Below are 17,537 nucleotides of genomic sequence, written 5' to 3' on the forward strand. Positions count from 1 at the left end.
TTCAGTTGCAGCAAGATGGTGGGGAACTAAGAGGGTTGACTATGCTCTCTACTGCCCCGACGCTCTAACAGCGTTCCCAACTATAGCCTTACCTCATCTCTTTCATGCAAGTTACTGGGAGTCAACAGATGTCGTCTCATTTCTGCTACGACAGGTAAGAAAGAAAGAATTTACATTTATATAGCACCTTTCACAACCTCAGGATGTCCCAAAGCGCTTTAGTCACAGAAGTACTTTTGAAGTGTAGTCACTGTTGTAATGTAGGAAACACAGTAGCCAATTTACGCACAGCAAGCTCCCATAAACAGCAATGAAATAAATGACTAATATAAAAACAGAAAATGCTATAAATACTCAGCAGGTCAGGCAGCATCTGTGGAGAGAGAGAGAGAGACAGAGTTAACCTTTCAGGTCAATGACCCTTCATCAGAACTTTTGAGATAAATTACAAGATAATTTGTTTATGCTGTTGATAAATGTTGCCCGGGACACCAGGAGAACTCCCCTGATCTTCAAATACTGCCGTGGGATCTTAACGTCACCTGGAGGGCAGACTGGGCCTCCATTTTACATCTCTTCCGAAAGACAGACCTCCGACAGTGCAGCACTGGGAGTGTCAGCCTGGATTTTGTGCTCAAGTCTCTGGAGTGGGACTTGAACCCACAACCTTCTGACTCAGAGGCAAGAGTGCTACCCACTGAGACATGGCTGACGCCTTGGGTAAAAAGAAAAATACCTTTCCTGTTAACAATCTGTGAAATTCTCCAGTTACCGTTTTATTTGAACATAATTAGTAATTGAAATTCTCAATAGGAACGTGGTAGAAAGACAATGAAGCAGTAATGGAAAGAAAGACTTGCATTTCTATAGTGCCTATCATGATGTTGGACATCTCAAACGCTTTACAGCCATTGAAGTACTTTTGAAATGCTGTTGTAATGTTGGATAAAATCATATTTACATGTAGGTTATGAGGCATGAAAATGCCAGTGTTCTGGAACTGGATGGGAAGGAAGTTTCTGTATTCAGTCCTTCAAAACCACGTGAAAAGTGGCTTCGCAAGAGGACGCATGTTAAAATAAGGGTATGAAAATATCTTTAATATCCTACGGTGTGTATAATGTGTGATCTGTTTTAATTATTTCTTGCAGTTAATTGAACAGTTGGCACAAAAACTAAATGTCCCTTTTGCACATTGTTTCACACAGAATGTTACAGCAAATCACCGAGTGAGTGATGTGATTGTTACTGAAGATGGTCCTCAGACACTGACCGGGAGATTTATGTACGGGCCCCTGGACATGGTCACACTGACTGGAGAAAAGGTGAATATTGGGCTTGGAATTATTGCTCTAGTTTCTGATGCACATTCCTTGCTGTATTCGGAGCTCATGTTGGGAAAGACCAGTACAACACCAGCTTGTCCAACAACAGAATCTTTTGTTGGGAGAAACTTTTTTATGCAGCTGATTGTCTGTACAAGAAATGCTGTCCGAGAAACAGCAGTGCAAGCAGAATCTGTAAACGGTTGTAATAGAGAAGTCGATAAAAATGTTAAAAAGGTGCAGGGAACGGGCAGGAGATGGGAGTAAGTGTGTTCGCTCTTTCAGCGAATCAGCACAGAGGCAATGGGCTGAATGGCCTGATTCTGTGTTGTAACATTATACAATTCTGTTCCTTGACCAGATAGTAGTACCAGCAGATGCAAGAACAATAAATAATCAATAATGAAGCTCTGTCCTGAGGTAGAGGGAGATCTTGTACTGTCGAGAATATGCCTTATACACACAAACATTGCTAGCACTGACTTGGCTTTAAAATGCCACGAATTTTTACACTGTAGCTGTGTGCCACATGCTGTTGCATTGTGTGTCTCGGTCAGTGCCCTGGGAGGGATGGTTCGGATATCCAGTTCCTTTTGTGTAGCACAGCATCAGTGTGAATGCTGTTAGCTGCATGTCGAGAGTTCCCAGAAAGTGGGTCTGAACATGTAAGAGATTCTGTGACTTCAAGAGTGAAACTTTTCCTCCTAACGATGAATTGCTTGAGCCGGAGGTGAGGTTGATGGCGTGCTGTGCTCCTCACTGGGGAGCTGACGTTACCGGTTCGCTCTCCTCGGGTTCTGTCTCTCTCTTACTCAAATCTGCCATCATCACCCCGCTCCTCAAAAAGCCAATCCCTCCGTCCTTGCAAACTAATGCCCCATCTCCAACCTCCTTTTCCTCTCCAGTCCTTGTCACCTCCCAAATCCGTGCTCATCTTTCCCGCAATTCCATGTTTGAATCTCTGCAATCTGGTTTCCGTGCATGCCACAGAACCGAAACGGCTCTCATCAAAGTCACAAATGACATCCTTTGTGACTGTGACAAAGGCAAACTATCGCTCCTCGTCCTCCTGGACCTGTCTGTGGCCTCTCACCCTGTAGTGACACAGTTGATCACTCTATTCTTCTCCAACGCCTCTCCACTGTCGTCCAGCTGGGTGGGACTGCACTCGCCTGGTTCCATTCTTATGGAAACATAGAAACATAGAAAATAGGTGCAGGAGTAGGCCATTCGGCCCTTCGAGCCTGCACCACCATTCAATGAGTTCATGGCTGAACATGCAACCTCAGTACCCCATTCCTGCTTTCTCGCCATACCCCTTGATCCCCCGAGTAGCAAGGACTACATCTAACTCCTTTTTGAATATATTTAGTGAATTGGCCTCAACTACTTTCTGTGGTAGAGAATTCCACAGGTTCACCATTCTCTGGGTAAAGAAGTTTCTCCTCATCTCGGTCCTAAATGGCTTACGCCTTACCCTTAGACTGTGACCCCTGGTTCTGGACTTCCCCAACATTGGGAACATTCTTCCTGCATCTAACCTGTCTAAACCCCTCAGAATTTTAAACGTTTCTATGAGATCCCCTCTCATTCTTCTGAACACCAGTGAATACAAGCCCAATTGATCCAGTCTTTCTTGATATGTCAGTCCCGCCATCCCAGGAATCAGTCTGGTGAACCTTCGCTGCACTCCCTCAATAGCAAGAATGTCCTTCCTCAAGTTAGGAGACCAAAACTGTACACAATACTCCAGGTGTGGCCTCACCAAGGCCCTATACAACTGTAGCAACACCTCCCTGCCCCTGTACTCAAATCCCCTCGCTATGAAGGCCAACATGCCATTTTCTTTCTTAACCGCCTGCTGTACCTGCATGCCAACCTTCAATGACTGATGTACCATGACACCCAGATCTCGTTGCACCTCCCCTTTTCCTCATCTGTCACCATTCAGATAATAGTCTGTCTCTCTGTTTTTACCACCAAAGTGGATAACTTCACATTTATCCACATTATACTTCATCTGCCATGCATTTGCCCACTCACCTAACCTATCCAAGTCACTCTGCAGCCTTATAGCATCCTCATCGTATCCTCATCGCAGCTCACATGCCACCCAACTTAGTGTCATCCGCAAATTTGGAGATACTACATTTAATCCCTTCGTCTAAATCATTAATGTGCACTGTAAACAGCTGGGGCCCCAGCACAGAACCTTGCGGTACCCCACTAGTCACTGCCTGCCATTCTGAAAAGTACCCATTTACTCCTACTCTTTGCTTCCTGTCTGACAACCAGTTCTCAATCCATGTCAGCACACTACCCCCAATCCCATGTGCTTTAACTTTGCACATTAATCTCTTGTGTGGGACCTTGTCGAAAGCCTTCGAAAGTCCAAATACACCATATCAACTGGTTCCCCCTTGTCCACTCTACTGGAAACATCCTCAAAAAATTCCAGAAGATTTGTCAAGCATGATTTCCCTTTCACAAATCCATGCTGACTTGGACCTATCATGTCACCTCTTTCCAAATGTGCTGCTATGGCATCCTTAATAATTGATTCCATCATTTTACCCACTACCGATGTCAGGCTGACCGGTCTATAATTCCCTGTTTTCTCTCTCCTTTTTTAAAAAGTGGGGTTACATTGGCAACCCTCCACTCCATAGGAACTGATCCAGAGTCTATGGAATGTTGGAAAATGACTGTCAATGCATCTGCTATTTCCAAGGCCACCTCCTTAAGTACTCTAGGATGCAGTCCATCAGGCCCTGGGGATTTATCGGCCTTCAATCCCATCAATTTCCCCAACACAATTTCCCGACTAATAAGGATTTCCCTCAGTTCCTCCTTCTTACCAGACCCTCTGACCCCTTTTATATCCGGAAGGTTATTTGTGTCCTCCTTAGTGAATACCGAACCAAAGTACTTGTTCAATTGGTCTGCCATTTCTTTGTTCCCAGTTATGACTTCCCCTGATTCTGACTGCAGAGGACCTACGTTGGTCTTTACTAACCTTTTTCTCTTTACATATCTATAGAAGCTTTTGCAGTCCGTCTTAATGTTCCCTGCAAGCTTCCTCTCGTACTCTATTTTCCCTGCCCTAATCAAACCCTTTGTCCTCCTCTGCTGAGTTCTAAATTTCTCTCAGTCCTTGGGTTCGCTGCTATTTCTGGCCAATTTGTATGCCACTTCCTTGGCTTTAATACTATCCCTGATTTCCTTTGATAGCCACAGTTGAGCCACCTTCCCTTTTTTATTTTTACAATTGTTGTAGTTCATCCATGCGGTCTCTAAATGTCTGCCATTGCCCATCCACAGTCAACCCCTTAAGTATCATTCGCCAATCTATCCTAGCCAATTCACGCCTCATACCTTCAAAGTTACCCTTCTTTAAGTTCTGGACCATGGTCTCTGAATTAACTGTTTCATTCTCCATCCTAATATAGAATTCCACCATATTATGGTCACTCTTCCCCAAGGGGCCTCGCACAACGAGATTGCTAATTAATCCTCTCTCATTACACAACACCCAGTCTAAGGTGGCCTCCCCCCTAGTTGGTTCCTCGACATATTGGTCTAAAAAACCATCCCTTATGCACTCCAGGAAATCCTCCTCCACAGTATTGTTTCCAGTTTGGTTAGCCCAATCTATGTGCATATTAAAGTCACCCATGATAACTGCTGCACCTTGATTGCATGCACCCCTATCTGTCTAATCGTTGCCAGAGAATCAGCTGCAACGGCTTCTCTTCCCACCCCTTGGCCCCTCCTATTCCTCATCTACATGTTGCCCCTAGGTCAGTTTCCACATGTACGCTGATGACACCCAGCTCTACCTCACCACCACTTCTCTCAACCCCTCTTCGGTCTCTAAATTGTCAGACTGCTCGTCCCACATCAAGTTCTGGATGAGGAGAAATTTTCTCCCATTTGAATATTGAGAAGAGCGACGTCATTGTTTTTGGTCCTCATCACAATATCCGTTCCCTAGCCACTGATTCCACTCGTCTCCCCAACTCCTATCTGACTGTTCGCAACCTTAGTGTCATATTTGTACCTGAAATGAGCTTTTGACCACATATACACCACACAACTCAGACCGCCTATTTCCATCTCTGTAACATCGCCCATCTCCGCCCTTGCCTCAGCTCATCTGCTGCTGAAACCCTCATCCGTGCCTTTTATTATCTCTAGACTTAACTATTCCAACACACTCCTGGCTGGCCTCCCACATTCTATCCTATATGCCTCAGAGACATGGACTATATACAGCAGGCACCTCAAAACACTGGAGAAATACCACCAACACTGCCTCCGCTAAATCCTGCAAATCCATTGGCAGGATAGGCGCACCAACATCAGCGTTCTCTCTCAGGCCAACATCCCCAGCATCGCGGCACTGACCACGCTCGATCAGCTCCGATGGGCGGGCCACATCGTCCACATGCCCGATACTAGACTCCCGAAACAAGCGCTCTACTCAGAGCTCCGACATGACAAGCGAGTCCCAGGTGGGAAGAGGAAACGCTTCCAGGACACCTTCAAAGCCTCCTTGGAAAAAGTGCAACATCCCCACCGACACCTGGGAATTCCTGGCCCAAGACGGCTCAAAGTGGAGGAGAAGCATCCGGGAAGGCGGCGAACATCTCCAGTCTCTTCGCTGGGAGCACGGAGGCCAAGCGGAAGGAGCACACGATAATCCAAGCACCCCATCCTTACCCGTCCCTCCAACCACCGTCTGCCCCCACCTGTGACAGGGACTGTAGATCCCGCATTGGTCTCATCAGTCACCTGAGAACTCATATTCGTGTGGAAGCAAGTTATCCTCAACTCTGGAGGACTGCTAAGAAGAAGACGACGACCTTATATAAACTAGAGGTGATCCAAAACTCGGCTGCCCCGTGTCCTAACTCGCACCAAGTCTCGCTCACCCATCACCCCCTGTGCTCACTGCCCCGTGTCCTAACTCACACCCAGTCTCGCTCACCCATCACCCCCTGTGCTCACTGCCCCGTGTCCTAACTCGCACCACGTCTCGCTCACCCATCACCCACTGTGCTCGCTGACCTACGTTGGCTTCTGGTTAAGCAGCGCCTCGATTTCAAAATTCTCATTCTTGTTTACAAATCCCTCCATGGCCCTCGCCCCTCCCTATCTCCAACCCCACAACCCCCCGAGATGTCTGCGCTCCTCTAATTCTGCCCTCCTGAGCATCCCTGATTATAATCGCTTAACCACCGTGCCTTCTGTTGCTTGGGCCCCAAGCTCTGGAACTCCCTCCCTAAACCTCTCCGCCTCTCTACCTCTCTTTTCTCCTCCAAGGCGCTCCTTAAAACCTACCTCTTTGACCCAGCTTTTGGTCACCTGCCCTAATTTCTCCTTATGCAGCTCGGAGTCAGATTTTTATTGTATAACACTCCTGTGAAGCACCTTGGGTTGTTTCACTATGTTAAAGGCGCTATATAAATACAAGTTGTTGTTGTTAGACTGGCGTCAGATCCATAAATGGAAGGTTTTGCCTGGGGTAGCTGCACTGGCTGCCCCAGACCAAAACAATCACATGTTCTCTTAGAAAAGCTGAATTGTGCCTGAGAGAGCTGACCCTGGAGACCTCGGGACTGAAGATGTCATTCTCGGTAAACCTTCACTTCCTTTTCCGACAAACAGCAATTCTGCAAGTTAATCTTGCTAGTGACTACAAATACCCGCATTGCAGTTGGTTTTGTGTCCTGACAATAACCAATGTTCCACTGTCTTGCCACACACACTGGCTTTAGAATTCAATCTGTGTCTGCTTGGCTGATCGGATCACAATGTTTCCTTGACGTGGTGCTTGCTTTATAACGTTACGTCTCTGGTAGGCTCGAGTTCTTGTCTTGGGTCCTCCCTGTAGTCTCCAAGTCCTGAGTGACGAGTTCAGGCATCAAGGTGATCGGCCTAGTTTGCACCAAATCCACCATCAACGGGATGGTTAATTGATAGAATCGTCTCTGCTGTGCAGCGTACGAAGTTTGCTAAAGTCTGACCACCTTCCAATTCTAATTCAAGCATACGGGTATTGAATAGAATAATGTCAGGATTGGGGGCATATACTAAGTGGAGCCCCCCCACCCTGAGATTGGTACTCGGGCCCCTATTATTGCTGATGTGTGTAAAAGACTTGGATACAGAAGCATAAGTTGGTCAGTCACAGATGATACCAAATTTTGAGGGGGAGGGGAGAGGGGGCAGACAAGTTTGACTAAGCAGTCAAAAGGACATGTAGAATATTTGCAAGTGGCCAAAACTGCAACAGATGAAATTGAACCGAGATTAAGTAGAAGGTCGTAGACACAGGGAAGGAAATGGGTGCATGTGTTGTACTAACTAGAGCGGAGGCTGAGAGAGATCTGGGAGTGATTGTAGACGTATCTCTGTCCCGTCGTTGCACAGTGGCACTTATCACAGCAAACAATACGGAGATGTATTGCTGGAGAAGCCGGGCACAAGTCTGAGAACACCACAGTGAAGCTGTACAGAGCTCTGGGATGGTCAGATCTCCAATATTCCATTCTGGTCACAGAGGCCCAAGAGAAACACCGAGCCTGGGCCAGACAAGGGTCATGAGGCTGATCCTGAGAGTCGGGGAACTGATAGATGTGGGCTCGTCACCCTCGAAATGAGATAAATGTGAGGGAGCACATAAAAGTATAAAAGATACTTACTTCATGGATACAGACTGATAAAATGCACATTCAGGATTGTCTCACATTGGGAATGGAGGCAAAAACTCTCAACTCATTCAAGCAACGGTTGGATGGTTTATTGTGGAAGCGGGGGGTGTTGAATGAAAGAATGAACAAAGTAGGCTGAAGACCTCCCTCGTCTGTAGCTGTCCTTGTGATGCGGAGGTCATTCTGCACCCCCACCATCCCCTGTATTCCTCCACTAGCAAGGACAACATGTCAACATGGCCCAGGCTCAAACCCAAGACTAAACCGTGATCCCATCATCATCAAAAAGATTTTTAAAATATCCAAGAAGTTGGATGCTCATTTTTGCCAACTTCGGCTCATTTTCCTTTTTCTGTGTGTTATGAGGAAGAATCTGAGTGGCCCAATCACCCGCTCAATGGCCTTTCACCAAGGAGGAGGCCACAAGAATGGGTTCTTTGGATTGTCATATTTGGCAGGGTGTTAAAAATTTGAATTTTCAGTTATTGGTTCCCCATTGCATCCTGTCCTTCGCACAGAGTGAAAATGATGCCAGGCTGCAGCCTTGGGCTATCCCAATCACATTAAGGTCGACGTATTCAGTCTGTCAGTGAGCAGAAAACTCACATCTCCCAAATTCCAGGCCAGGAGGCTCGCATTCCCACACAGTGCACCAAGCTCTCCGGCTCTGTTGAAGCTGGCCAATTTATAACCGAAAGTTTAAAGAGACTTTCACCTTCGTTGAGATAAAGGCGTGAGGATGATTTTGAGCTGTGTGAACAAGGTCTCTGTGTCTCATGCTGTACATATAAACCATGTACTTTTCACTTTCTTATTCTGGAACAGGCCTCATCATTAAAATAACCAGAGGGTTAACCTCAGCATTTGCCGTTGTGGAGACGTGCTTAAGTCTAATGCAGATCTTAAGCAGTCACCTAGCTTTCTCTGCACGACTCACCAAATGTAATCATGACGGTTAAGTCACACGATCGAAGCCAGCCTTCGAGACAATCGAAGCCATGTGTAAATAGTGTCCTCATGTTACTGCTCCTGGGGCTGTGCCTGTGTGCAGAAAATCCAGTCTCAATGCTAAGAAAATTTTCATCGCTGTAAAGAGGATCGTCTACGCAGGCAAAATCTACTCGATTCCTTTGGATTTGTAGAGGAAAAGCTGTATGTTATTTGAGAGCATCGTATCATTTCAAATGTACCCCATAACTGGAACTGTAACGCCAGTAAATTGCATCCAGGAGTGAGCTGATCTTGTCTGTGCCATCTTTGTAACGCCCAGTTTGCCAGAGACGAGTGATAGTGGATTGTATTCAGTGCTTGTGAAATGTTTATGCTGAACCTTGTGAACGTAACATTGAAACGGTGCGAAGCAATATTAGACTTAACAAGGTCTGCACGATATAACTCTGTTCTTTATTCTCTCTCTCTCCAGGTGGATATTCATATTATGACTCAGCCTCCCGCAGGAGAGTGGGTTTATTTCGACACCGACATCACAAACAGCAGCGGCAGAATTTCCTATGTTATTCCAGAGAACAAAAGACTGGGAATTGGTGTCTATCCAGTAAAAATGGTGATTAGGTAATTGTGGGGATTTCAGACTTTAATTGTTGGAATATCAATGTGCAGTTATGGGAAAATGCCAGAAAATATATATATTTTTATACAAACTCACCTTTCCTGGCCTTTCTAAATAGTTGCAGTGTTTTAAACAGTTTTTTAAATTTAAAATAATTATCTAATTTAAGCAGACAGAAAAAGTCTCAGTGAAAAACATTATCACGACACGTGTAGAATCTGGGTTGGACCCAGTCTGATGAGAGGAACAAGAGCAAAATCCCGCGGATGCTGGAATCTGGAATAAAAGCAGAAAATGCTGTAAATCTCAGCGGGTCAGGCAGCGTCTGTGGAGAGGAAGCAGAGTTAACGTTTCGGGTCGATGACCCCTCGTCACAACTGGAGAGTGTTCGGAAAGAACGGATTCTTAACCCGCACTGAAAGGGGGAGGGAGGAAAGAACAAAAGGGAAGGTCGGTGATAGGGGAAGACAGGAGAGATTAGAGACACAAAAGGGATGATAGGACGAATTGAAATAGTAATGATACAAGTTAGAAAAACATTAGTAGAGATTGGGTGTGAATGGCGGGATAATGACCTACTGCCATTGGAGACACAAAGAGAAAAAAGAAACAGGTTCGGGGGGGGGGTGGGGGGCGCGTGCGGGGGGAGAGGGAAGGGAGCCACAGATGGGCAGCGGTTACACTCTGAAATTGCTGAACTCGATGTTGAGTCCAGGAGGCTGTAAAGTGCCTAAACGAAAGATGAGGTGCTGTTCCTCGAGCTTGCGTTGAGCTTCATTGGAACAGTGTCGGAGACCGAGGTCAGAGAGGTCAGAGTGGGAGTGGAGCACTTTGCAATCTTTCTCCATTTAAATAATAACTTGCTCTTTGATTTTTTTTTTGCCAAAGTGCATGACCTCACACTTCCCGACATTCTACTCCATCTGCCAAATATTTGCCCACTCACTGAGCCTGTCTATGTCCTTTTGCAGATTTTTTGTGTCCTCCTCACACATTGCTTTTCCTCCCACCTTTATATCATCAGCAAACTTGGCTACATTACACTCAGTCCCTTCTTCCAAGTCGTTAATATAGATTGTAAATAGTTGGGGTCCCAGCACTGATCCCTGCGGCACCCCACTAGTTACTGGTTGCCAACCCGAGAATGAACCATTTATCCCGACTCTCTGTTTTCTGTTAGTTAGCCAATTCTCTATCCATGCTAATATATTACCCCCAACCCCGTGAACTTTTATCTTGTGCAGTAACCTTTTATGTGGCACCTTGTCAAATGCCTTCTGGAAATCCAAATACACCACATCTACTGGTTCCCCCTTATCCACCCTGTTCGTTACATCCTCAAAGAACTCCAGAAAATTTGTCAAACATAAATCCATGCTGACTCTGACCGAATTTTGCTTTTCCAAATGTCCTGCTACTGCTTCTTTAATAATGGACTCCAACATTTTCCCAACCACAGATGTTAGGCTAACTGGTCTATAGTTTCCTGCTTTTTGTCTGCCTCTTTTTTTAAATAGGAGTGTTACATTTGCAGTTTTCCAATCTGCTGGGGCCTCCCCAGAATCCAGGGAATTTTGGTCAATTACAACCAATGCATCCACAATCCCTGCCGCTACTTCTCTTAAGACCCTAGGATGTAAGCCATCAGGTCCAGGGGATTTATCTGCCTTTAGTCCCATTATCTTACTGAGTACCACCTCCTTGTGATTGTGTTTAGTTCCTCCCCCCGTATAGACCCTTGACGATCCACTGTCGGAATATTGTTAGTGTCCTCAACCATAGAAGACTGATATAAAATATTTGTTCAGAGTTTCTGCCATCTCCATGTTCCCCATTACTAATTCCCTGGTCTCGTCCTCTAAGGGACCAACATTTACTTTAACCACTCGTTTCCTTTTTATATACCTATAGAATCTCTTGCTATGTTTTTATATTTCATGCTAGTTTACTTTCACAGTCCTTTCTTTTCTTAATCATTTTTTAGTCGTTCTTTGCTGGCTTTTAAACGCTTCCCAATCTTCTGTCCTCCCACTAGTTTTTGCCACTTTGTATGCCCTTGTTTTTAACTGTATACGGTCCTTTATTTCTTTAGTTAGCCACGTATGGCTATCTTTTCTCTTACACCCTTTCCTCCTCACTGGAATATATTTTTCTTGAGCGTTGTGAAATATCTCCTTAAATGTACGCTGCTGTTCATCAACCGTCCCACACTTCAATCTATTTTCCCAGTTCATTTTACACAACTCTGCCCTCATACCTTCATAGTCTCCTTTATTTAAGCTTAGTACACTGGTTAGAGATCCAACTTTCTCACCCTCCATCCAAATTTGAAATTCAACCATGCTATGATCACTCATTCCAAGGGGATTCTTTACTAGGAGATTGTTTATTAATCCTGTCTGATTACACAGGACCAGATCCAAGATAGCCTGCCCCCTGGTTGGTTCTGTTACATACTGCTGAAGTAACCCATCCCTTACGCACTCTATGAAATCCTCCTCAAAGCTACCCAGACCAATTTGATTTGTCCAATCAATATGGAGGTTAAAATCATCCATGATTATTGCTGTTCCCTTTTTACAAGCCCCCACTATTTCCTGGTTTATGCTCTGACCAACAGAGTAGCTATTGTTAGGGGACCTATAGACTACGCCCACCAGTGACTTTTTCCCCTTATTGTTCCTTATCTCCACCCAAACTGTTTCAACACCCTTATAATTTGAGCCAATATTGTTTCTTACTATTGCAGCAATTCCATCCTTTATCAATAGAACTACCCCACCTCCTTTTGCTTTCTGTCTGTCCTTCCGGATGGTCAAGTACTCCTGAATATTTAATTCCCAGTCCTGGCCACCTTGCAACCACGTCTCTGTAATGGCCATCAGATCATACCCATTTGTCTCAATTTGTGCCGTCAACTCATCTATTTTGTTACAAATCCTACATGTATTTAGACAAAGTGCCTTTAAATTTGTTTTATACCCTTTTTTCCTGCTTGTTTCCTTTCTCCTTCAAATTCACTTTCTTTATTTTTGCTTTCTAATTCCAGCTTTACTCCCCTCCCTACTGAATCTACTCTCAGGCTCCCATTCCCCTGCTAAGCTAGTTTAAACCCTCCCCAACAGCACTAGCAAACCTCCCCCGCGAGGATATTGGTCCCGGCTCTGTTGAGGTGCAACCTGTCCGGCTTGTACAGGTCCCACCTCCCCCAGAAGCAGTCCCAATGCCTCAGGAAACTAAAGCCCTCCCGCCTGCACCATCTCTCCAGCCACGTATTCATCTGCTCTGTCCTCCTAGTTCTGTACTCACTGGGAGTAATCCGGAGATTACTACCTTTGAGGTCCTGCTTTTTAATCTCACTCCTAGCTCCCTAAACTCTGCCTGCAGGACCTCATCCCTCTTCCTACCGATGTCATTGGTCCCGATGTGGACCACGACCTCTGGCTCTTCACCCTCATCCCCCAGAATGCCCTGCAGCCGCTCAGTGACATCCTTGACCCTGGTACCAGGGAGGCGACATACCATCCTGTGGCCACAGAAACGCCTGTCTGCTCCCCTAACCATTGAATGCCCTACCACTATAGCTCTTCCATTTTTCCCCTTCTCCCCCCCCCCCCCCCCCCCGTGCAGCTGAGCCACCTGTGGTGCCGTGGATTTGACTCTGACTGCACTCCCCAGAGCCACCGGTACTCAGAACAGAGTACAGGTTGGAAAGCGAGCTGGACTCGGGGGACTGCTGCACCACCTGCCTGGTCCTCCTCTTCTGTCCGGGGTCACCCACTCCCTCTCTGCCTGCACACACTTAATCTGCGGAGTGACCACCTCTAGAAACGTGCTCTCCACGTAGCTCTCAGTCTCACGGATGCACCGCAGTGTCCCCAGCTGTCGCTCAAGCTCCAAAACGCGGAGCTGGAGTTGGTGCAGCTGGAGACACCTCCTGCACACGTGGTCATCCCGGCTGTGTGAAGCATCCAGGACTTCCCACATGCCGCAGGATGTGTAATCCACGGGACTGAGCTGCCCTGCCATCCCTCTAGTTACACTCGCAACTATCGAGTCGAACCAAACTCTCAACCTTAGCACACCACACCCAGCCGCTACTCGGCAAACAGCCGATTGAATTATCTAGCTCTCCTTAGATAATAAAGATCACATATATTTACACGCAGTTCCTACTTACAGCAATTCCTACTGAAAAGAAAAAGAAAAATACTCACCAATCCTGCAGCCAATCACTTACCCACTTGGCTGTGATGTCACACTTCGATTTACACTTGGTCTCCCCAATGTAGAGGAGACCACACCGTGAGCAGTGAATACAGTATACTACATTGTAAGCAGTACAAGTAAATCGCTGTTTCACCTGGAAGGAGTGTTTGGGGCCCTGGACAGTGGGAAGGGAGGGGGTAAAAGGGCAGGGGTTGTATCTCCTGCACTTGCACGGGAAGGTGTCGTGGGAAGGGGAGGGGGTGCTGGGGGTGACTGCGGAATGGACCAGGGTGTCGCGGAGGGAGCGGTCCCTTCGGAACGCTGAGAGGGGAGGGGAAGATGTGATTGGTGGTGGGATCACGCTGGAGGTGGCGGAAATGGTGGAGAGTGATCCGTGGAATGATGAGAGGAGCATGGCTACCCTTCGACATGAAATAGGTTTTGCCAATCTTCATCCAATTCCTAAGCCCACGGCAGAAAAGTGGCCACAATACTATGCTAATTGGCAGCCCTCTGAATAATCATTACGATGTCCGCCGTGTCTCAGTGATAGCGTTATAAGGTCATGGGTTTAAGCCCCACTCCAGGGAATTGAGCCCATAATCCAGGCTGACACATCTGTGCAGTGAGGGAGGGGCTGCCTCCGGATCAGACATTAAACTGTGACTCTGTCCTCTCAGGTGGACGTCAAAAATCATACAGCACTATTCAAAGAGCAGGGGAGTTATCCCAGTGTCCTGGGGCCAATATTTATTCCTCAACCAACAACTAGTGAGTGAGGGAGGGGGGGGGGGCAAGAGGGGCCCCGGGGGGAGACCTCCAGGGGGACGGGGAGTGAGGTCCTCCTGGGGAGGGGAAGTGAGGGAGGGGAGTCCTCCTGGGGGAGTGATAGGGGGGAGAGTGGGGGAGGGGAGGAGTGTGGTCCTCCAGGGGAGGGGGAGGGGGAAGAGTGAGGAGGCGTAAGGGAGTGGAGGGAGGAGTGAGGAAGGGGCAAGGGAGGGAGAGTGAGGGGTTAATGGGGAGGGAGAGGGGGGTAGTAATGGGGGGGAGAGGTGAAGGGGAGTCCTCCAGGGGAGGGGTAAAGGGGAGTCGTACAGCAGAGAGGGCATTAATGGGGGGGGGAGGGAAGGAGAGTCCTCCCTGGGGGAGAGGGAGGGGGAAATGAGGGAGTGAGGGAGAGTGGGGGTAATTGGGAGTTCTCCCAGGAAGGGGAAAGTAATGGGGGTGGGGCGGAAATGGAGGGAATAAGGGGGTCAGGGAGGGGAGGGGAAGGAGAGGGGGAGAGGGGGTAAACTGGGGTCACGGGGTAAAAGGGGGTTAATGGGGGGAGGGGGGTCGAGGGAGGGGAATAAGGGTCAGGGAGTGAGAGGGGATCACTGGGGGATTAATGCAGGGAGAGGGAAATCCTGCAGGGGGAGTGTGGGTAATGGGGGGGGGGGGAGAGAGGGGGATAAAGGGGAGTCCTCTGGGGGGAGGTGGGGGGGAGACTGGGACTTAATGGGGCAAGTGAGCGAGAGAGGTGATAATGAGGGCGTGAGGGAGAGCGAGAGAGGAGGGGGGGGATAATGGGGAGTCCTCCCAGGGAGGAGTGGAGAGATTAGGTAAACTGGGTGGGAGAGGGAGAGTTAGATGTAGTCCTTACTACTCGGGGGATCAAGGGGTATGGTGAGAAAGCAGGAATGGGGTACTGAGGTTGGATGTTCAACCATGAACTCATTGAATGGCGGTGTAGGCTCGAAGGGCCGAATGGCCTACTCCTGCACCTATTTTCTATGTTTCTATGTAACACTGAAACAAATGAGCTGGTCATTTATCCCATTGCTGTTTGTGGGAGCTTGCAGTATGTAAATTGGCTGCCGCGTTTCCCACAGTGCAACAATGACTATGCTTGAAGTACTTCTTTGACTGAAAAGCGCATTGGGATGTTCTGCGGGTGTGAAAGACGTGCTATAAATGTCAGACCATTCAGTCACCTTACGTCAAAATTGACGGAAAATATTGCCTTTTATTGCCTCCGTAAATATTGCCTCTGTAACATCGCCTGTCTCCGCCCATGCTTCAGCTCATCCGCTACTGAAGCCCTCATCCATGCCTTTGTTACCTCCAGACTTGACTATTCCAATGCACTCCTGGCTGGCCTCCCACATTCTACCCGATGTAAACTAGAGGTGATCCAAAACCTGGCTGCCCCGTGTACTAACTCGCACCGAGTCCCGCTCACCCATCATCCCCTGTGCTCACTGCCCCGTGTACTAACTCGCACCGAGTCCCGCTCACCCATCACCCCCTGTGCTCGCTGTCCCCGTGTCCTAACTCGCACCGAGTCCCGCTCACCCATCACCCCCTGTGCTCACTGCCCCGTGTCTTAACTCGCACCGAGTCCCGCTCACCCATCATCCCCTGTGCTCACTGCCCCGTGTACTAACTCGCACCGAGTCCCGCTCACCCATCATCCCCTGTGCTCACTGCCCCGTGTCCTAACTCGCACCCAGTCCCGCTCACCCATCACCCTCTGTGCTCACTGCCCCGTGTCCTAACTCGCACCCAGTCCCGCTCACCTATCACCCTCTGTGCTCACTGCCCCGTGTCCTAACTCGCACCGAGTCCCGCTCACCTATCACCCCCTGTGCTCGCTGCCCCGTGTCCTAACTCGCACCGAGTCCCGCTCACCCATCACCCCCTGTGCTCGCTGCCCCGTGTCCTAACTCGCACCGAGTCCCGCTCACCCATCACCCCCTGTGCTCGCTGCCCCGTGTCCTAACTCGCACCGAGTCCCGCTCACCTATCACCCCCTGTGCTCGCTGCCCCGTGTCCTAACTCGCACCGAGTCCCGCTCACCTATCACCCACTGTGCTCGCTGCCCCGTGTCCTAACTCGCACCGAGTCCGCTCACCTATCACCCCCTGTGCTCGCTGCCCCATGTCCTAACTCGCACCGAGTCCCGCTCACCTATCACCCCCTGTGCTCGCTGACCTACATTGGCTCCCGATTAAGCAACGCCTTAATTTCAAAATTCTCATCCTTATGTTCAAATCCCTCCATGGCCCTCGCCCCTCCCTATCTCTGTAATCTCCTCCAGCCCCACAAACCCCCGAGATATCTGCGCTCCTCTAATTCTGCCCTCGTGCATCCCTGATTATAATCGCTCCACCATCGGTGGCCGTGCCTTCTGTTGTTGTTGTTTAATGTAAAATCCTTATTATCCAACTTAGCATTCTTTGCAATACCTGCAGCAGTTCACATCTTAAGAACATAAGAAATAGGAGCAGGAGTTGGCCATTCGGCCCCTCGAGCCTGCTCCCCTATTCAATAAGATCCTGGCTGATCTTCGACCTCAACTCCACTTTCCCGCCCGATCCCCGTATCCCTCGATTCCCCGAGAGTCCAAAAATCTATCGATCTCACCCTTGAATATACTCAATAACTCTGGGGCAGAGAATTCCAAAGATTCACCACCCTCTGAGTGAAGAAATTCCTCCTCATCTCCGTCCCAAATGGCCGACCCCTTATCCTGAGACTGTGACCCCTGGTTCTAGACTCTCCAGCCCGGGGGAAACACCCTCCCTACATCTACCCTGTCAATCCCCCTCAGAATCTGGTATGTTTCAATGAGATCACCTCTCATTCTTCTAAACTCCAGAGTATCTTCCTTAACTCCAATATTGATCGCTGCGGCAATGATTTGGCTCGGCAGTGGTTAATTCAAAGATTGTCATT

General features: G+C 48.1%; 1 protein-coding gene across 5 annotated transcripts in view; it reads left to right on the forward strand.

The window, feature by feature from the left end:
• Window positions 1-17,537, forward strand: part of LOC139269087 (membrane-associated phosphatidylinositol transfer protein 2) — a 349,880-nt gene that overhangs the window by 317,658 nt on the left and 14,685 nt on the right. For all 5 annotated transcript variants that reach the window (XM_070888156.1, XM_070888159.1, XM_070888158.1 and 2 more), the window contains 4 exons: window positions 6-154; window positions 968-1,084; window positions 1,209-1,325; window positions 9,465-9,613. In XM_070888156.1, the coding sequence (XP_070744257.1) occupies window positions 6-154; window positions 968-1,084; window positions 1,209-1,325; window positions 9,465-9,613 (532 nt within the window). The remainder of the gene's footprint in view (window positions 1-5; window positions 155-967; window positions 1,085-1,208; window positions 1,326-9,464; window positions 9,614-17,537) is intronic.

Source organism: Pristiophorus japonicus, chromosome 8 (genome assembly GCF_044704955.1).
Source record: "Pristiophorus japonicus isolate sPriJap1 chromosome 8, sPriJap1.hap1, whole genome shotgun sequence".
Taxonomy (NCBI): domain Eukaryota; kingdom Metazoa; phylum Chordata; class Chondrichthyes; family Pristiophoridae; genus Pristiophorus; species Pristiophorus japonicus.